The sequence below is a fragment of the Macadamia integrifolia genome, unplaced genomic scaffold, assembly GCF_013358625.1.
Source record: "Macadamia integrifolia cultivar HAES 741 unplaced genomic scaffold, SCU_Mint_v3 scaffold1887, whole genome shotgun sequence".
Classification (NCBI taxonomy): domain Eukaryota; kingdom Viridiplantae; phylum Streptophyta; class Magnoliopsida; order Proteales; family Proteaceae; genus Macadamia; species Macadamia integrifolia.
Window position 1 is genome coordinate 91179 of NW_024868404.1, and position 22878 is coordinate 114056.

Below are 22878 nucleotides of genomic sequence, written 5' to 3' on the forward strand. Positions count from 1 at the left end.
TGGCTGCACAGTGGTCTCTATTTGCTTGACAATGATACTTCTTCAGTTGGTCAAGCTCATCAAACTTGTTCTCCTTCCGCTTCCGCTTCTGAGTTACTTATTTGGCATCGACGTTTAGGACATCCACCAATTGGATCTTTGGTTAGAATCTTTCCTCATTTATTTCAGCATTGTAAGAACTGAGATTTTTTTTGTGATGCCTGTTGGCAAAGGAAACTCAGTTTGTTTATTCCAGTCTTAATAAAAAGTTCAATTATGTTTGATACACTCTAATGTTTGGGGCTCTGCCCATTGTACTTCCATTCATGCTTATCACTGGTTTGTGACCTTTATTGACTGCCATAAACGGGTTACATGGATATAATTGATGTGCCACAAGATTGAGGTGTTCTAGTGCTTTCAACTCTTTCACAACATGGTTCTTACACAATTTAACTCCAACACCAAGATTCTCTGGAGTGACAATGGTAAGGAATATATGGAGCGTTCGTTCAAGTCCCACCTTGCTGCCAATGGAATTCTTCATCAAAACAGTTGTGTTGATACACTGGCTCAAAATGGTGTAGCTAAACACAAGACAGACATCTTTTGGAAGTGGCCCGTGCTCTTATCTTTGAGATGAATATCCCTTCTACATATTGGAATGATTTTGTGATGATTGTTGTTTATCTCATCACTCGGATGCCCACTTGTGTGCTCAATTTATAGCTCCTACTACAGTTCTCTAGGGTTACTCCACATTTCTTATACCTCCAAAAGTATTTGGTTGTATTTGTTTTTCTTGAAATCATCATCATGGCAAATAGACCCCTAGGGACTCAAGTGTGAGTTTGTTGGCTATTTTGCTACCGAAAAGGGTACCGGTGCTATCATCCACCAACTCGTCAGCTCTTTTGTTCCTATGGATGTCATGTTCCATGAGTCTACTGCTTACTTCTCTTTGGCACCTCTTCATGGGGGGATCTTCTCTATTTGGTCAAGATGTGTCGTCTCTGGTTGTTCCTATCCTTGATACTACTCCTATTGATACTTATCTTCAAGGGAAGACACCAGTTCAGTCCACAGCTTTACCCATGAAAGTGTATGTTCGTCAGAATCATGACCAACAAATAGATACCACCACAACAGCACCTGCCAAATCAAGACAACTGCCATTTCTTGATGTAAACCTACCCCTCTACCAGGAAATGCTCCTTTTGATGCTCCTATTGTTTCTAATTCACTTTCTGACCCCTCTCTCAATTTACCTATTGTTGTTCCAAAAGGAACAAGAGCTTGTACACAACATCTTATTGCTAAGGTCGTTTCGTATCTCTCTCTTTCTCCTTCATATCATACGTTTGTGTCCTCCTTGTCTTCGGTTTCCATTCCTCATCATTGACAGGAAGAAATTAAAAAGCCGCGGTGGAAGGCAGCCATGGATGATGAGATGCAAGGTCTAAAAAAGAATGACACTTGGGACTTGGTACCTCTTCCTCCCCAACAGAGGACAGTGAGCTGCAAATGGGTCTTTATTGTGAAACAGAATATGGATGGAATTGTAGACAAATACATGGCATGGTTGGTAGCTAGAGGATTTACTCAAATCTATGACCTCAATTACCAGGAGACGTTTGTTCCCATGGCAAAAATGAACACCATTCGTGTGAATCTCTATAGTGAACCTCGATTGGGCCTTGCAGTAGCTTGGCGTTAAGAATGCCTTCCTCCATGGTGAACTAGCAGAGGAAGTATATAAGAAAATTCCTCCTGAGTGTCTTGTGCAAAAACCAAGGCAAGGTTTGTAAGCTCAAGTGAGTATTATATGGGCTGAAGCAGTCTCCACGTGTCTGGTTTGGGAGATTTCACAAAGCCATGGTGTCTATTTTTTATTCCCAAAGAAATGTTGAGCATACCCTGTTCACCAAGCAATCTGGTTCCAAGATCGTCATCCTCATCGTGCATGTTGACGAATGACAACAATGTTGTCACTGGGATGACACATAGGAAATTTCTCGTTGAAGACCTACCTAGGTCAGGAGTTTGAGATCAAGGATTCAAGTAAGTTGCATTACTTTCTTGGGATTAAGGTTGCCCGTTCCACCAAGAGTATTTTTCTGTCTCAACAGAGGTACAATCTCAATCTCTTATACACAATGGGATTGCTTGGATGTAACCTTGTGAAATACTCCCCCAAAAGCAAATGCTCATCCCTCCAGTAAGAATGGAGATCCAGTGGATAAGGTGCAGTATCAAAGATTGGTTGGAAGGCGTTGATTAGCCCATACTTGTCCAGACATTTCCTTTGCAGTTAGCTTGGTAAGCCAGTATATGCACTACCCTTATTCTACAAACTTTGAGGTTGTATTTTGGATCCTGCAATACCTAAAGTCTACACCAGGAAAGGGGATCATTTTATCTTCTCACGATCATCTCAGAGTTGAGGCCTTTACTAATGCTGATTGGGCCACTCTCCAAATGACTTGCACAAGGAAGGGGCTGTTAGCCCCATCAAACCAAGCCCAGCCTTGGTTCAGCCAGGCCATTCCAACCCCCATCGATCTGCAGATTTCAGCCTAGATTCAGCCCTTTTGGGTCCTTCTGACCAGCTCAGCAGCAGTCTTTCTATCCATCGACCCAATCTCAAGAAAGGCAGCAACAACTGTTAGAATATTCAAGAAAATATCTACTGCTTTCAGTTTGAGTGCTATCTTTCCTTAATATAAAGATACAAATGGAGGAAAATAAATGAAGTTACTGTTCACATGAACAGCAACCAGCCCATTATTTCTTCAAGGATTTGTTACCTTTTTGGTGTTTAGAATCTTTTGATAGACAAGTAATTAGTTTAGGAATTTTTTAGTTGTTAGTTTCCTAGTTACTTACTTTCCTCTTCTTGTTAGTTTCCTACTTTGTAACCTTCTATTATGAAGGAGCTTATGTGCCTATTTAAGAGGCTAACTGATTGTAACTGAGGGAGACTTGATTAATGAATTTATTAAGTGAACACTCTTTGGCTGAAAGGCTCTTATTGAGAGGTGAGATGCATAAACCCTTGAGGGGTGTGATACCCAAAACCTAAGGGGTGAGATACCCATTCCATTATTCTCTTTCACCCTTCTCAACCCTCCATCTGTTCTATTTTCTTTTCTTTATTTTCTTTTTTGTTTCAGTTTTTGAGGGAGTGTGAGAGTGATTGATCCAATCTATTTTGAAGTACAAAGTGCCAATGAAACTCAAATTGAAAGCAGCCAAAAGGGTGGACCGAAAGCAGCCAACTGACAGGGTTTTCTTGCCCATCAATTTCTTCAATATCTCCCAGACCAGCAGGTTTTTGCCCTAGGCCTATTGGGGTTTTATTGAGATCGTCAGGGACCCTCTTCGACCAGGAGTTAAGGACTGTTGAATCCCTCCAGAGGAAGCCACAGGATTTCTCCCTTACTCTGTTGAAACCTTAAATGTGTCAGGGACAATTGTTGGTTCTCTCATCCTTTCTGAGGTCTGATTCAACCACTGTTTAGGAACCTACAGCAGTATTCTGTGGGCTCTTTTGACCAGGTTTGACAGTCCAAACATCCATCCACTTATGAGTTTCAGTTCAACCCTTCTTTTAGGATCTGTTGTTGCTTTACAATGTCCCCAAGTCTGAAATCAGAACTAATATTGATTGAGGGGTGTTTATCTTATTGGGGCTTATTTACCTAGTGTAAACTAGCTCTACATTAAACTTGGTTACTTGGAGGAATAAGAAGCAAGTTGTAGTGGCTCGATCTAGTGTTGAAGCTGAATTTCGCATCATGTCTCATGGCATCTGTGAGCTGATGTGGCTTCAAGGACTCCTGAAATATTTGGCTCTTCCTATTCTACTACCTATGATGTTGGACTATGATAGTAACTTTGCCATTAGTATTGCTCACAATTCAGTTCCGCACGATCGCACCAAGCATGTTGAGAGTGATCGTCACTTCATTAGGGAGAAACTTGAACAAGGGCTGGTTTGCTTTCCCTTTGTCCATTTTGAAAAATATCTAGCAGATCTCTTCACCAAGGGATTATGTAGTAAATTATTTCATCCTATGGTGTGCAAACTGGGGATGTGTGACATATATACATCAACTTGAGGGGAGAGTTGTAATATGGGTATAAGGTTAAATATGTCCTTGAGGATATTACTTAAGGATATTATAGTACTTGTACATGTAAGTCACTTATTATAAATAAAGGGGTTGTCACATTGACAGACCAAGCATTCCTCACATTTGATCAAGGAGTTTTCCCAACCCCGATACATGATAAGATCCGAGAAAGTTGTTTGAGATGGCATGGTCATGTTCAACGGAGGTCTTGGGATGCACAAGAAGGAGGAGTGATCTGATTTAAGATTGAAGGAACTAAAAGAGCTAAGGGCAGGCCTAAAATAATCGTAAAAGTAGTGAGAGAAGACATGCATAGTTTAGGTCTTGTCTGAAGTATGACCTCGAATAGAGCTGTTTAGAGGGTAAGGATCCATGTGCCAACCCCATTTAGGTGGGATTTTACAAGGTTGTTATGTGTCTGTGTTCCTTTTCTTTTTACTATTATTACTAATATTTGTATTATCAATTTTTTCTTCTTTCTTTTTATTTTATTTTTTTTTTTTTTTCATTCTTCTTTTTTTTTTTTTTTTTTTTTTTTTTTCATTGAACCACGGCAGTTAAAACTCAAGAAAATCGGAACCAAATGCATTTTTGGTTTGATGCCCGGTTCAGGTTTAAAACCTATGAAATTATTCTGTCCTGATGATAGAACCCTTTTTCAGTGTCTCCAGATAAGGTTTTCCATATTGTTCATCAATGTTTCAGCTCATTGTGCTGGAAGATACATTGCCATATGAGAAAATGGAACTTTCAACCCCCAAACATCTAGCGTGAGTTGCAAAATACCAAGGAGTTTTCTTTTCAAGGAATAACCATATCTTAACTAGCACTTCTCCAATCCACAAGCACAATAAGATAGATGGAAGTGAGAACTGTCACACAAATTCAAAACAAACATATAAAAGAAACGCAGTCATACACCTGATTCAAGATCAGCATTTTGGAAACATTCATTGAAGGTCTAACCTCTTAACTAAGCCTGCTCATAATTGATTGCTGCAGGTTGAAGCCACATCTGAAAATATACTGTGCCAACCTTTTAATCTGGCTTGTCTTCATGGGGGAACATCAAACAGAGAAGAGTAATAACACTCAACTTTTTGTCAGCTGTAAGCCTTCTAAAAGCTCCCAAAAGGAAGAGGAAGACAAAGCAACACAGCAATCAGCTCCCATTAAACATTTGGACATCATTCTGCAAATGAAAATTTGAGACCTCTTTTCCCTCAGATGAAAACACCTATGTATATACACGGATACACCAGCTCAATCCTCTCAGTTCAATATCTACCGTCAAACCATTCCCTCACTGCATGTCCACTAAATTTTTCTCAAAAATTCCTCTCAAACTGATCTACTCTGTCTAATATCCGAATAAAGTCCATTTCTTTCTTACTGCTCTTTAGACCTCCCAAGTATCAGAAATATTGAACATTACATGTACCTCAGTAATGTTACAGCTGAGGCCTAGAAAAAAGATCATGTTATAGCTGAGCATTGCATGTGACTATAACAGATGGATTCTTCTAACCAGCTCCTGGATAAATGGTTAATGATTGAATTTAAAACCGTAAAAATTTCACGGTTGGTATTTATATGGTTTGGTTGACTTCATATGCCTCCATCTTAAGATTGAGATTCTTAATATATTAAATTTAATCAAAATTGCAGTAAACCCATAATATTTAACCTATCTGCTCTAAAAAATCCATGTGTACCATCTTGGAAATCCTCCCTTTTGTTTGTGTGTGTGTGTGTGTGTGTGTGTTTCCAACTCAAAACTCAAAAGAGGTGTTGCTAATCATCAGACCATAACCTCTGATGCCCTCATGTTAGGTTTATAAAATGCAAAAATCCTGTCCTCTGTATATATTTCTATCCGGTTTCAAAAATCTTCACATCTCCCCTCCAGAATCAACCCTTTAGTACATAACTGAATGTCAATTTGTATTTCAAGTCCAGGCAACAAAAGAGACCAAAGGCAAGTCCACAGATATTTCTAGTTCCAAACTTGGTGGATATCCCAAATAATGATGAGAATTGTCCACCGCCACATAACCATCCAATGGGAATTGTGCTGCCCCTTGAGACTTTTTGAGAGCATTGAGACCTTACGTGTAAGAATATAAGCTGTTTCATAATTCATCTCAATGAGCTCCACTTGGGAGCTTCATGGTTCCAACATGGTGTCATTTCATTGGGTTTAAATTGGTAATAGTATACTCAGTTCCAACGCTGTCATATTTTATATCCATAAAATTTATCAGCTATTGGAGTCGGCAGAAGTCCAAAAATTTTCTACTTCTTCTCTTCCTCTGCTTTTTAATCAGTAAATGTTTCAGCAACTTTTCTCCATAAATCATACCAGTCCAACCACCAAACACCTCAAATCCTTTGACAGATTACCTTTTCCCTTTTCCCGATTAAAGCCCTAGCACCTATAGCCTCAACCCTAGCATGCAGCCAACCTTAACACCCAGATGTTCCAAGCCACAACGTAGAAAATTTCATTATTTATAACAAGCCTTAATTCTTCCCTTCTGTTTAAGATTTTCATCTCTATTCCTTGTTGGACAGTAAACATTCTTCCATTACTTCAACTGCTGCCAAAAACCAAACCTCACTCTAGAGAATGGGGAATAACATTTTTCCATTTCCTCCACCTCTCTTCCCTCTTTTTGGTTTTTTAACAATTCCCACAACATCCAATTTCATTGCTTAAAGGTTTTTGGGTCCCCAAACCCACACAATCTTAATTTGGTCCATATGTCAAGGAGATATATCCCTTACCCTAAAACCAGTAGTTATGGATAAGAATATGAATTGTTCATCAATGCCATGTTTCCAGCTCTAACGGCTCAAAAATCAAATTTACTTCATCTAACTGAGAAAAAAACATAGATCCTAATATGACCAATAAGAGGTTTTAAGATAGGAAGCTCTATTTTAGCCACAGTGAGGACAGGTGTGGCCAGTCAAGACCATTTGATAGGTCAAGGAATCCATTTATGCGGACATGTCAAATTACCAGCACCATACCTACCTCAACCATACAACCCACTATGCATTTGAGTAATGTTATGTGATCTGAATGTTGACATTTAGGTCAAAATAGCCCCAAAAGAGGATTTGCTTTTTCCAGAAAGCTAAGTACTTCTCAAATTGAAATTTGGAAAATCAGTTGGAAGTAAAGGGTAACCTTCCTCTGTTTTGCAGGTGCCACTGGAGCAGCTGCATGACAGATGAAGAGACCCTGCTGCTAGCATGGCAAGGTAACCATTCCCATCATGCCCTTCCCAGATTAAATATAAAAACAACTAAAAATGAAAAAATTATTAGCATAAAATTAGATTCAGACCTAAAAAAATATTAAATTTAAAATTTACAATCTGATAAAATTAATGGTCAACAATTAGGTTTCCAATTTGATTGAGTGCTTCCATACAGCAATATACATCTCCAAAGTCACTTCTACGGATAAGATGTCCAACCATTTCAACAAACCTCACTACCCATCTTGATTGTTACTTCTCTGGTAAGTCAATTAAAGCCTCCACAGGGTTAAACAATTATTCATTGTGATTCTTCCTTTAAGAAGAGCTTCCACAAAAAAAACCTTGAAGTGTAGCCAACCAACTCCTTTAGGAAGTGCATAGTAGTCTGTTATGTCCAATTTTGGCCTTTTACATTTTTTTTTTTTTTTTCAAAGAAATACTAAAGTAATACATAATCAGCTAAAAAGTGCTAAAAAGAAGTATAAGAAAACCTTAGTTCTGCCCATCATCTAATAGTAAGTGAAATAACACAAACAATCGGTGAACTACTAGTCAAAGGTCTCTCAGGTATTATCCACCACTGGATCTAAATATCCAAGCAGGCAAACCAAAAAAAGAAAGTAATTAAGAAGAAGAAGCAGAAGGGACAAAAGAAGGAACTATCATCAGTTTTCATGCTCACAAGTCTTTAAGTTTGTAAATAGTAAAAACTGTGCCAATTTCGACCTTTAATAACTCCTTCATATATGTGAAATAATGGCATAATATGTTAAAATTTCCCGTCCTCCCAAATGTATATTATAGTGCAGATTCATTGATGAGCAAGCATCTTTGTTAACTCAAGTACTCAACCGCTTCTCACTCCCACATTTTGTTTTCTAGTTCTGGTCTCGACTACTGAGACCCATGTGAAGGAGATCAATATCATCCCTGTGAATTCTTGATCCTATTTTCCCCTACTCTTTAAACATGATTAGTTATCTTCCTCCGCAGGGACCTAATGGATGAGAAGACAGTAAACAGCACACTGAATTTGGAACAGATTACGGTTAATACCAATCTGGAACCAATGGAATAATTTTAAGTGAAACAGAACTGATCGTACCTGCGAGGAGTCCAGCAACGGATCAGAACTTTCTCCAAGAATGGCATATAATTGATCGATATCAATTGAGAAACTGTCCGAGTTATCACCGGCAAAGTCATCGCCAGCAGGAAGATCTTCCAACCAATTGGAGTTCGAAGTCAACATCAGGACATACCATGGGAAAGCACTGGTTCTCCCAAAACCTCTCGAACCCTAGTTCTACAGTTCAAGAACCGAATCTGCAAACCAGAAAGGTTCAAACTATGGGTCCCAAATCCAGAGCATCTGACGAAGTTGCAATCCAGATATCAGGATACAAATAATTAGAGGAGGAGAAAACCCGGGAGAGGTTTTACTTTTACAGGTGTTCGTCTTCGTCTCAACTCTTGTAGCGACTCACGGAAACTTCAAAGCGATTTCGTTTATGCGACTTTTTCCCTTTTCTTTGTTTCAGATTGGAATGGAGGGAATATGGAAGAGACTTGAGACAGGGACGGAGCGAAACCTAACGGGTTGAATCACAAAAAAGAACAAAGCAAGAATGGTTATACGAATTTTGTTTCCGATTCGTTTTAAAAGTCTCAGAGAGAGGGAGAGGACGGGATGTCGGTTATTCGACAGAATGACAAGTAGTATACGCAACGAGGTAACGGTCAGGTCATAAGGGGATTCTCTGGAAGAATGCAGAGCGCGGTCAACTAACAACACCTTTTATTTACCAAAAAAATAAAAATAAGAGTAAATATCACTTCCCTCCTTAAACTATGGTAAAATATCAATTTCACTCCGCACTTTTTCAAAAATATCATTCACCTTTCTTACAAATAAGATACTTTATCTAACGATTCAAATCATTAGAAATCACGGTTAAGTTAGCTGATTTTTTTCTATAATACGCAAAATACCTCCTATTTAGGAAATATCGAAGAGAGCCTTCATTTGTTCCCCATTCTTCTCTCTCTTTCTCTCGGGTTCCGTAATGAGAGCTACTCTAATCAGGACCGATTCGTCACCGGTTCACGCCTCCACCGCTGCATTTGGAGTGCGGTATACAGTAGAATAGTAGTCGACAGTCCATTTCTCCAATGTCGCCACGCTTCTCCTCCTCCTCGACCCCTTCTTCCAAAATACCCATTTCTTCTTCCTCCTCAGCTTAATCCCTTCTTTCCTACAAGCATCCACTACAAAAGCAATCTCAGCTCTTCCCCTCGTTCATTTAGACCTGTGAAAGCAGCGATGGCTTCTACACCTTCAACAGAAATAGAGAAAGAGACCAGACCTTTCTCTGTGCTCTTTGTCTGCCTCGGAAACATCTGCAGAACCCCAACTGCTGAGGCCGTCATCAGGGAGATTATCGAGAGAAGAGGGCTTGAATCCAAGTTCAAAATCGACTCTGTCGGAACTATTGACTATCATGAGGTACTTCTTCATATTAAGCTTCATCAGCACCTTTTAAGGATTTGGAACTTCTTAATCAAGGTCAACTGAAACAAAATTTGGGTTTTTTGGATAGGGTAACCAAGCTGACCCACGGATGAGGGCCGCATCCAAAAGGTGTGGGATCGAGGTAAATTTCCGATAGGTTTTCTAAGTTATCAGGTGTCGGATCTCGCTCTTTTCCGGCTAATATTCTGGGAGAGGAGGAGGATGAGGAGGAAGAGATCTACTATGGTGATGTGGATCACTGTGGAATGTCGTGGAACGTATTTGTGATTGAAAAATCTAACTTCGCCGTTGGCAAAGGAATGAAGGTCGGCAACATCGGAGGTTGTACCGATCAGAAGAAAACGGTGATTATTATAAAAAAATGTTGAAATCTAACCCTGGAGATCCACTTCTGTAAAGGAACTGTGGTCAATTCTTACATCAGATACTACGAATTCCAGTATTTTGATCTTAAATCGATCAATATTTCAACTTCGATTTCAGGTTTTCTTTGTATTGATGTGTTGATTGCTTTGTTTCGATAGGTAGAGAAAGTGTTGTTAGTGATCCTAAATCCTAGATTCATTTGAATTACCTATAGTGTATAGAATACAAGAATGAATAATGGTACGAAATCAATCACATACCCGTTGAGCGTGAATAAAGTCCCTAAATCAAGGTTGACGCTTGTACCACGAATTATGATAAAGAACCACGCAATATGGGTCCTTTTACTGAGATCTTCTGCAGCCTCTTACTATGGGATCTTCTCTCTGTCTCTACACTAGCTCTGTGAGAAAGCAGTGCTCCCAAATATTTATAAAAAAAGTAATAGCTGCAGGGATCGTCAGTATTTTATATACAATAGAATTCCTAAACCCTATTACATTCCCACAATAGAATATGGCTAGAAGTTTCCTAATTAGAGTGGTCCTTATTCTCTTGGACCCAATAGGTCAATCAATATCAGTTAAGCCCACATAAGAGTCCTAACAATCTCCCACTTGGGCTACACTGATATTGATGTCTTCCCATTGACATCTGGCCAAATAATCCCAAGATTGAATACCACTCAAAACAAACTTTGATCCAATCAATAATCTCCATTGTTGAACAATAGCAGAAAATACACCTCAATATACGGCATATAACTATCTAATGTTACAGACAACAGAAAATTATCAATTCAAATCGCCTGGAAACATAAATATAAGGAATTATATCATAACTGTGATCACATAAGATATATCCTTCCTTATAGGTCCGTTCCTGATCTAAAGAGTAGCCTACCTTGAAAACCTCACAGGTAGAGAACTTTGATATTAATCAATACTTAGGCAAACCGTCATTTTCTTGTATTAATATCTCACTTTGGCATACAGCCTATGGTTAACAACCATCTCCATGGATTTAGGCTAAATACCGCCATAAATCACGAAACTTGACTAAACACCGCCATTAACTGTGACATGTCAAAGTAAACCACAATAATCATACAACAATACGATGAGAGAGAATATAAATGAACACTATATTGGAAAGTAAACATCCTCAATATAGATTGTGCTCATAATGTATGATCTAACAAAATAATGCTTATTATAATACCACTATGGATAAGTAAACTCCCACTAAACAAGCATATCAAAAGATTCCATCACACCCATGTTAGAAACACGAGTCTTAAAAATTCCCACTGGAAGAGCTTTGGTCAGAGGATCAGCAACCATCTCTTCAGTAATAATATACTCAACAACGATCTCCCCAGCGTTGATCTTCTCGCGAACCACAAGATATTTAATCTCAATGTGTTTGGAGCTGCTAGATCTCTTGTTATTCTTTGCAAAGAAAACAGCAGAAATATTATCACACCACAAATGCAAAGGCTTAGAGATGGAATCTACAACTTTCAGTTCAGATATAAAATTCCTCAGCCACACTGCCTGCTTGGTAGCTTCATAAAGTGCCACAAACTTAGCTTGCATAGTGGATGAAGCTAAAATAGTTTGCTTTGCACTCTTCCAAGAAATAGCTCCTCCTCCCAATACAAAAATGTATCCAGAGGTAGACTTTCTATCATCAGTACACCCACTGAAGTCCGAGTCAGAATATCCCACAACTTTAAATTTTTCTGATTTACTGAACTAGCTTGAAGTCCTTTGTCCGCTGTAAATAGCGCATGACCTTCTTGGCTGCAGTCCAATGAGCCAAACCAGCATCAGATTGAAACCTGCCAAGTACACTAATTGCAAAGGCAATGTCAGGGCGAGTACAAACTTGTGCATACATCAAATTTCCAATGGCAGAGGCATAAGGCTTGTCATTCATTGAGCTCCTCTCAATATCATTCTTTGGACATTGTTGTTTGTTCAACTTGTCTCCTTTACTGATGGGTGATTCACCACCAGAACATTTAGACATGTTAAACCTCTTTAAAACTTTATCAAGATATGCCTGTTGTGATAGCCCAAGTAACCCCCGCGGCCTATCACGACTAATCTCGATTCCAAGCATATAACTTGCTTCACCTATGTCCTTCATTTCAAAGTTTTCTGAAAGAAAACCCTTGGTCTCCATCAATAAGGTTTTGTTGCTGCTAGCCAACCACATAGAGCACAAGAAAGATGAAACTACTCCCACTGAGTTTCAGATTTATGCACTGATCGATTGGATTCTCTACAAAACCAAAAGAAGTCACAACTCGATCAAATTTTAAGTACCATTGTCAAGATGCTTGCTTTAACCCATAAAGAGACTTTTTCAGCATACAAACAAAGTCCTCTTTACCATTTTCCTCAAAACCTTCAGGTTGTCTCATGTACACCTTCTTGGACAGCTCTCCATTCAGAATTGCTGTTTTCACATCAATCTGATGTAACTCTAGGTCAAAATGGGCAACAATGGCCATGATAATTCTGAATGAGTCCTTTGATGAGACAGGTGAGAAGGTTTCCTTGTAATCTATTCCCTCTCGCTAAGTAAAACTCTTTGCCACGAGTCTAGCTTTGTAGCGTTCTACTCTACCTTGAGAATCTGTCTTGGTTTTGAAAACCCACTTAGATGTAGTAGCCTTACAATCCTTTGGAATTTGCACTAATTCCCATATTCCATTGTTGCTAATGGATAACAGCTCTTCCTTCATTGCTTCTACCCATTTGTCTGAATGCTTATGATTAACTGCTTGAAGAAAAGTAATAGGGTCTTCTTCTTGTCCTATGTCAAACTCACACCCATTCAAATAAGAAACATAATCAGAGTGCAGAGAAGGCTTGCGCACTCTAGTAGACCTCCTTATGGGTTCAGGTGGAAGCCTACCAATATTAGCAGTGTCAGGAGGTGAAAGTGGGTCTGCAATAGCAATATCTGTCCCAACTTGCAAATCATATTCAATTAGAGTTTGAGTGACTGTATCATCAGACATGATGGAATTGAGATCAATAAGTGAATTTCTCAACTCAACAGGTGCTATTTCAGGAGTGTTATACTCCCCTTCTTCAAAAGAGAAATTACGAGGAGTTCTAGACTCTTCATTGCATTCAACAAATCTAGCATGAGTGGTCTCTACAATTTTGTGTCCTGGACCAGGACAATAGAATCTATACCCTTTAGACCTCTCTGGGTATCCCACAAAATAGCAACTTGTAGTCCTTGAATCAAAAACTTTTTCTTGAGGGTTAAAGACTTTGGCTTCTGCTTGACATCCCCACACTTGCAAGTGTCTAAGGCTAGGTATCTGCTACTCCAGAGTTCATAGGGAGTCTTATTCACAGATTTGCTTGGCACTCTATTGAGAAGGTAAACAACAGTTTTAAGTGCCTCTCCCCATAAGGATTCTGATAAGGTTGTATTGCTCACCATAGAACGGACCATGTCTTTCAGAGAACGATTTCTTCTTTCAGCTACTCCATTCTGTTGAGGTGTTCCAGGCATGGAATATTGAGGAGCTATCCCATGTTCTTGCAAGAATTTTGCAAAAGGACCAAGCAACTGCTCAAAATCACCACTTCTCCCATAATATTCTCCACCCCTGTCGGATCTGACCACTTTGATCTTCTTGGAGTGGAAAAGTTCAACTTCAGCTTTAAAAATCTTGAAAACATCTAGAGCACTAGATTTCTCACTGATAAGGAAGACATACCCATATCTTGACCAATCATCAATAAAAGTTATGAAATAACGGTGCCCAGTGAGTGTAGGGACAGTAAAAGGCCCATAGATGTTAGTGTGAATGAGGTCTAATACTTCAATGCTGCGAGTAGCATCCTTTTTCCTGGAGATTGCCATCTTTCCCTTAATGCAATCTATACATGTTTTCATGTCCTGAAAATCAATATCTTTTAATATCCCTTCCTTTACCAATCTTTTCATCCTCTTGATTGAAATATGACCCAACCTTCTATGCCACAACATAGAGGATTTCTCATCAATCAGAGACCGCTTCACTCCCACATTCAGAACCCATGAAGAATTACAATTCAATCTATAAAGCCCATCAACAAGAGTACCACTACCAATAGAGATAGAATCATGTAATAAACAAAATCCAACTTGATTAAAATTAACAGAATAACCATCTGAACAAAGTCTAGAAACTGAAATCAAATTCCTCCTCATAGAGGGAACATAAACAACATCCTTCAAATCAATAAATGAGTCTGAATGAAAAAATAATCTAATAGTTCCTATGGCTTCCACTTCAACTCTAGCTCCATTGCCCACGAACACCGTCACTTCATCCTTGCTTGGCACCCTCCTGTTTAGGAACCCCTGCAAGGAATGAGTGACGTGAATAGATGACGCAGAATCTAACCACCATGAATCAATTGGTACATTAATCAAGCAAGATTCAAAACATACTAAGGATAGATTCATACCATCATCCTTCTTTTTCTCAAGGTAGGTCTTCCTCTTAAAACAATCCTTCTTCATGTGTCCTTTGGCCTTGCACCAAAAACACTCTATGCCACTCATGTCTTTTTGTACCCCAGATTCTTTGAAATTTTGCTTTCCCTTCTTGTTTTTCCCTCCTTTAAATGGAGTCAATTTTCCTTTCTTAAAGAACTTCTTGACCCCTTTGTTAGGTCCCATAGATGATGAAGTCTTACCTTGAGTAAGATTAGCACTTTCAACTTTGGTCCTATTAATTGTTCCCTCTTCCTAGGTTACCATAGTGATCAATTCATCAAGACCCCATTTATCCTTCAATGTATTATAAGTAGTCTTAAGAGTCTTGTAGCTCTCAGGTAGAGAATTCAAGGCAATGGTGACCACGAAGTCATCATCAAAGTTAATACCTATACCTCTGATCTTGTTTCCTAGGGAAACCAGTTCCAGTATATACTCTCTAGCACTTCCTACTCCATCAAATCTAGCCCCAGTCAATTGGCTCATGAGATCGTGAGCCTGTGATTTCTTAGAGCTATCAAACTTAGCTTTTATAGCAGCCAAATACTCAGAAGCAATATCCTTTTTAGTAACACTATCCTTGATAGACTCAGGCAAGGCACTTTTAATAACAGCCAAGGACTTCCTATTTGCAGTGACCCACTTGTCATAATCCCCTTTCTCAGTTTGGATACTGGTTGCAGTAGGTTCAGCTGGTTTGGTGGTCCTAGTACACAGGTCTAGGTCCTTGAGAATCATGTAGACCTCTAAGTCTTCCAGCCATTTGTTGAAATTATCCCCAGTAAGCTTAGGAATATCAAGTACACCAAAACTAGAAGACATCCTGTTGAATATTTTAATAAAGAATATTCTATTCAACATACAGACATATATGTAAAAGAATAAGCATGTAACAATTAACTAAATTAAACATTACATGCTCAAGTATCAATTACTTCATGAGTGTCAAACGGAACTACATTTCTGACCTTTGGGTCTGAAACATACTGGTCCACTCAAGTTTCTGCTATTACTGCGAGACTTCTTCTAACTTTCGAAAAGTACCGCCATCTTTGGATGGACAGCATCTTCTAGGTTGAGAAATCCCTTTTTTTTTTTCTTGCTTTAACTTTTCTTTGATAATGTCACCTTTGGGTGAACATTAGCAACCTTGCTACCAACCATTATTCTCTGTTTTTTCAGACAAAGAAGACCTTTGATTTGTATTCTATTACAATAAGGTTGAACTTTACCACTTTGGTGGATTCCACCCAATCTTACTGTAATAGTCTATAAATTCATTCCGGCAGCTAAAAGTGGGATTGTTTAACCATGAATAAAAAAATATTCATAAACAAAAGCATGAACTACATTACCAAGAATAAACAAGTTCATATTCTGATATGCAAGTAATGTATAAGTTGATTTTCTTTCATTTCTTCCAATTAATAGGAAAATTATAAAGAATCATTAAACACCCATACTTGTAACTTATACAAAATAGATCATAAAAGTTGATCAAAACTAGGCTCATAATATATCAAAACGAAGAGCACGAAAAACTGGACTCAACGCAAAAAACCAGGGTGAAAAATTATTCACCATTTTCCCGTACGAGCCATTTGAAGTTACTATTTTTTTTTTTTGAATCAAAATCAATCCAATCCAACCGGTTCGGGCAAATTAGTTCCGGGTCAAAGTTTGGGTCAACGACCCGGTCAACCTTTGACCGAGTTGGTCATGAGTTGACCCACTGCATCCCGGGTCAACTAGGTAGGGTTTCCGAGTTGACCCGGCGATGACTCGTCGCCTTTTTTTTCTCTCTCCTCCGATATCTGATTTCTGGTGGCACATGCCGGCGTGTCCAGAGGTTTTCGGTGACGTGCGACATACAACCGCGATCGTCTTCTCGTGCTCTACAACTTCCGTGAAGAAAGTTTTCCCATACGAGATCTTTAAGTGAGAGTAAAATAATGATTTTCATAAATTGAAACCCAAATCTTTTTTTTTTTTTACATAATTTCTTGATTCTAATACCATAGTGTAGGCTCTGATACCAATTGTTAGTGATTCTAAATCCTAGAATCATTTGAATTACGTATAGTATATAGAATACAAGAATGAATAATGGTAAGAAATCAATCACATACCCGTTGAGCGTGAATAAAGTCCCTAAATCAAGGTTGACGCTTGTACCACGAACTATGATAAAGAACCACGCAATATGGGTCCTTCTACTGAGATCTTCTGCAGCCTCTTACTATGGGATCTTCTCTCTGTCTCTACACTAGCTCTGTGGGAAAGCAGTGCTCCCAAATATTATTATGAAAAAAGTAATAGCTGCAGGGACTGTCAGTATTCTATATATAATAGAATTCCTAAACCCTATTCCATTCCCACAATAGAATAGGGCTAGAAGTTTCCTAATTAGAGTGGTCCTTATTCTCTTGGACCCAATGGGTCAATCAATATCAGTCAAGCCCACATAAGAGTCCTAACAAGTGTTAGAAAATGGTACCTGTGTAAGACCATTGTACAGATGGCAGTATTTAGAAAGTGTTAAAAAATGGTACTTGTGTAAGACCATTGTACAGATGGCAATATTTCAGTTATGAAGCAGAAGAATCTTTGGTGCACTGACGTTGATGCAAGCGAACCAAGGTGGGTTAAGTCATATCAGAAGACACTCTTCTTAGGGTCTGAAATGCTTCTATATCATCATGTATCAACCCTGTGATCTGTCTGTTTATACTAAGACTCTAATTCTTTTGAAGAGGAAGATTAGGGTCTGAAACGCCCCTATATCATCATGTATTTTACCTCTAAGATAAAGCAACCCGGTGTACTAAGATTTTGGAAGACTAGGCTCACTGAGCAAGGTTTTGTAACATTGTTTATGCAACTTTCAAAAAACAGAGAACACAGAATGAGGGGGAAAACAGAGAGGAAAATGCCAAAAATGTATGTATTCTACTTAACAGAACACATAGTATATAGATTCATATGGGTTGGGTGCTACCTATACAGAGGCAACAAACTTTTATATGAACACATGGTATATAGATTCATATGCTTTTGTGTTTTTTGAATTTTTCATTCAAAAACTTCCTCCAACACTTTTCAGCTCAAGACCCAAAAATTAAAAGTGAAAGTAAAAGTAAAAAGTAAAAACAAGGGGACATGTCATAATTTCAAAACTTTATAATATATAATAAATACTTATATTAATACAATAGAAAGATGCAATGAGAGCTGAAGAGTATTGTGGAAGAGCGATTTTAGCGAATCCAAGAGACGGTGAAGTGTTGTCTCTGTATAGGAAATTGATTTGGGAAACCCAAAGAAATGAAGATAGAGCCAATGCTTACTTCGTCGTTCAAGCTTCTTCTCCTTCTCATTAGGTTCAGCGACAAATTTCAGTAACCAAATGTGTTTCAGCGACAGAGGGGAAGGCGAGAAGAATGGAGTTTTCATTAAGGGTCTCTTGTACATTTCACAAATAGGGGGTATTTTGGGTATTATGAAAAAACAAAAATCAGCTGACTTAACAATGATTTCTAATGGTTGGGGTCGTTAGATAGAATATTTTAGTTGTAGGGGAGGTGAGTGATATTTTCAGAAAAATATGGGGTCAAATTGATATTTCACCATAGTTCAAGGGAGGGGAGTGATATTTACTCTAAAAATAAATAAAAACTAACCATCACCTTTCGATGGTTAAATTCATGTGAAAACAATGTTGCATCAGTGTAGTGAACATCGGCTAATTGAAAGCTTTTAGGATGCGTGTCCAAATACTCTCTCTGCTCGCTGTAGAAGATATATACTCGTTAAATTCTGTTTAGGTCTGATCCTTCAAGCAGAACAATGGGCAACTCATGGTCATTGATCACTTAGGTTTTAAGTGCATCTAGACATCTATCAGTCCGGTTCATGGTAATATGATCAAATTGAATTGGAATTCTTCTCCATGACCATATTCCCGCGTCTTTATTTGTAGAGCCCCCTCCCCCATCCGATCCCGAGGATGAATCCTCGGCACATATGCACACCTCTTTTCTCCCTTTAAATGGCATAGAGGTAGGCAGTGTCGGCACCTGAGTGACATGAATGTACGTGTAGGATCCAATTTCTCTAATCCTCCCTGAATTGGCCGCCTCCTTTACTTATATGATGAAAACCCGTGTGACGAATCACTTGAACTTGTAAGCATTTGTATGCATTTTTCTTTTTTTTTTCAAGGACATTGAAATTTTACCAAAAAAGTAAGGACATTGAAATTTCATTTGACATTTTATTCCATAACAAACACATAAACTAGAAGATTGGTCATGATCTTCGAAAGGAGCTAAAAGGTCTATCCTTATGGCCAATGTCAAGTAAAGATGTCAATTAGTTAGGCTTCTAATATTTCTGTTTGATTTTAATTCGGTTCAAGATAAAAATGTAAAAATTAAAACCGAGGATAAAGTAAATTTTAGAAACCAAAACCAAACTAACTTGGGCCCTCTTTGGTATCATTTTCTTTTTATTTTTGTTCACCAAAATAGTTTTGGTTGTATTTGGTATCATTTATGGAGTTTGTTTCTATTTAAAAAAAAAAAATTGATAAAACACAAAAACAAAAAGAGATCAAGAGTCATGTATGTGTTTTGGCCAAAATTGATTTTCAATTATTTTGCATTGAACTTTAATGAGCATGTGCTTAAAGTCCCAATATAGAGGGATAAAGTAGTCATTTGCTTTGTAATTTAGAAATCCAAGCCCCTTGCCCCCTCTTTTTCAGTTCAAAGTGGAGAAAGACAGTTATAAGAAAGACGGGTGAAGGGAACATCTCTTCACCCATTTCTTCAAAAAATCATTTTGCACATAAGGATACCAAACTATTTCTCACAAAAAACCATTTTTCTCAAGTAGTTATCCAAAAAATCACTTTATGTTTTGATAAAAAATGATTTTCATTAATGATTTTATTAAATAGGTAAAAATAAAAAAGAACAATGATACCAAAGAGGACCTTGGTTAGGTCTGGGTCATTTTTTATTTGGTTTCATATTTGGTTCCTTAATTGGTTTCAATTGGATTTCATATCAGTTTTATGTCCTATTTTAGGTGTTTGGACCAAATTTTTACATATTCACAAACAAAAAATACTTATTTGTTAGAGTCATAATCCACCATTTTTTTTTTTTTTTAACATTAAGACGGAAAAAAAAAATATCATCCACATTGATTGAAATAGTAAAAAGTCATATAATTTTACCCGATTTCTCATTTAGTTAGAAAATATGTAATTCAGTTCGGTTTAATGGTTTTAGTCATAAAAAAAAATCGAACCAAACCAAACCGAGAAAAGATTCTAGACTCTGAAACCAAAACTAAGACAATTTATTTCGGTTAAGTTTGATTTAGTTTTAAACGGCCGATTTTGGTGTGGTTTTCAGTTTCGGTCCTAAGATGTCTTTATTTCCTTTTCAAGCATTTATAATGAGAAATATAAAAAAACTTACTCTTGAAGGATTTCCACGTTGAAGGACTATGGTTTTCCTCTTTTGATGAAATCATTTTCTCGTTCAAGCAATTTCAAGGAAGAGCTTAAGCAATCTACTTTTGAACTCAAGTTTGAGTTCAAAAGGGTAACAAACCTTTGAAGAGAGAAGATGGATGCCCTTTCCCCTCAATACTCTCGTAGGGGTGTCAAACGGTGCGGTTTTGTTTAGTCGATTCGGTTTCGGTTCAATTTACATTTTGATAAGGTGAAACCAAAACCGCACCAGATAGGAATAAGGTGAAATCGGAATCGTTTTTATCCGGCTTCAGTTTTAGCGGTTTTTAATCGGTTCACAACCAATTTACATGAGGTTAATAGTGTCGTTTTAGAAAATGGTTTGCATCCTACAACTAGTCTGAATCCTACATATATTAAATTTTCTAAAATATTAAAACAATATACATTTATTTTTCCAATGATAATATACCTTCTATGTAAAAGATTACACATATTATAAATAATTAACTATGATCTTAGAAATTAGAAAATCAAAGTGTGATTGTGTGAAAGTGAAGCTCCCTTCTCTGTTAGTACTTTGCTTTTTTTGTCTTTTTTTTTTCTCTCTTTTTTTCGTAGAGACCCATCAAAATTCAAAACACTATAAGTCTTTAATACTAGGTGCTAGTTAACTATCAGTTTTCCGGTTTGGTTCAGTTCAAAACCTGAATTATGGCCTATAAAACCAAAACCGGATCAATTTACTATGGTGTGGTTTGGTTCGGTTATAACCGATCGGTTTCGGTTATATATTGACACCCTTATACTCTCATGTGTTCCTTAACTCCTTTTTCGTTTAATCTTTTCCTTCTGCTTTCTACTTTCTTACATTCTTCTCCTCTCCCTCCCCTTGTTCGGTTCTGAACGGTTGCTCCCTATCCCCTCCCTTGATCATTAGTGGTGTCTTTATGATCTTTGAATCTCTTCATCCCAACCCATGCCCAAAGCCCCACGCCTGGCTAACCTTTTCACCCTACCTTTTTTAATTTTTTATTCCTTATTTCCTAACTTATGCTTTTCTCTATATTCCACTGTCACCTCCACCCCTTTTCTTTTCCTTATGTTTTCTCGGGTTTAGCCATTTTCTTTTCTGCTGATGTCTACCCCTCAAAACCTCTAAACTTCACCCATTTATAACACCTTGACTTGTTGGATCTTCTGTTCAAATCTCTAGTTTTTTGTCTATGGTTTCTACCCCCAAGACTAATCCTCCTAACCTTCTAGTTGCCCCCCCCCTCCGAAGGCCGTTTGTGGAGCACCCTCAATCAACGTCTTTGAAGATCTGACCTCAAAACCTTGCATCCCCTATCACACCCCACCTTTACATACCTGAATGCATGTGACCTAGACATGCCTCTATATACAAACAATCCTTCCAGGATCATTGATGCAATACTTTAACGCCACATAATTAAATGAACAACTAAACAGATGACACATAATCATAAATACCATACATAATACATAATCATAAATACCATACACTAGTGATTTCACTAATGATAGGTAAATATGTACACATTGCTGCTGATAACAAAATGATGACATGGTAACATCCATTATATTGCATTATATGTACAAAAAAAAAAAAAGGAAAATGATAACTATCATCCTCAAGGTGCCTCACAGGCACAATCATCATATGCACAATCCTGCTCATGCTTCTCGGACTCCTGTGTCCACAACTCCTCGGACAATAGATACAGTGTCTCCACACAAGCAGCTGATATGATATCTGCATCACCATCTGAAAAGGCACACAACAAATGGGTTGAACCAAGATTTGGGTCCTTAGTTAAATCCATATCATGGAGCAGGGGACAAACAAAATGATCCAAACGAAAATATTCTTATAAAGTATTTCACGTCATTCTGCTTTCCTTAATCTTTCCCCATTGATGATCCTCCCTTCCGAACTTACAAAATAGACTTTGTGAGTAATCTAGTACTTTGCAAAACCTAATGAGAATCACCCTAGAGTAATGCATGCCAGATCATGGAAACCACATTCTTATTTTGAAAAAGGACACCTTTGATCGAAACCCACTTAGTTAAGCATTTCCCGATGATCAAAATATGTTATTGGAATATTATAATCTAAGACCATACATAATTTCTACAAGTCAGTTTGTGGCATTCCTAATTATTCTCCATCTATTTCCTACATGATAAGAGAATGCAATGGGCGTAGTAGGACATTACTAGCTAACCTTGACAGGATTTATATTGAAATACCCTACTTTTTAAACCCGGTCTGATTTCGCGGTTGACCCGGTTTAACCGTGCAGGAACCAAACTAGAGGGAGTTAGAGCGGGTTCCTTGTGGGCTATGATGGCAAGGGTGACCTTAAACACCGGCTGGCTCGACAAGTCCGAGCCAGTGCCAGAAGAGACGGGAGTGCCCAAGCCGTGTACATGCACCTACCATAAGGCCATGTACGGATAAAGCATGAATTATAGCCGTATTTTAAGGTATATACGTATGCTACATCGTATGCCAGGGGTGGGGTTCGTGCCGAGGCCCGAACCTTGTCAAAATCCCAAGTT

General features: G+C 38.0%; 1 protein-coding gene and 1 long non-coding RNA gene across 2 annotated transcripts; one reads left to right on the forward strand and one right to left on the reverse strand.

Moving 5' to 3' along the window:
* Positions 1-953: 953 nt before the first annotated feature.
* LOC122065127 (uncharacterized mitochondrial protein AtMg00820-like) lies at positions 954-1696 on the forward strand. The gene is made up of 2 exons (XM_042628935.1): positions 954-1163; positions 1385-1696. The coding sequence occupies exons 1-2, from the start codon at positions 954-956 to the stop codon at positions 1694-1696; spliced, it is 522 nt and encodes a 173-aa protein (XP_042484869.1).
* A 6336-nt stretch (positions 1697-8032) lies between these two features.
* LOC122065130 lies at positions 8033-9133 on the reverse strand. Its single transcript, XR_006135928.1, has 2 exons — positions 8493-9133; positions 8033-8384 (listed from the first exon to the last, which is right to left on the reverse strand). It is a non-coding gene; the product is annotated as an uncharacterized LOC122065130 (long non-coding RNA).
* Between the last annotated feature and the right edge of the window lie 13745 nt (positions 9134-22878).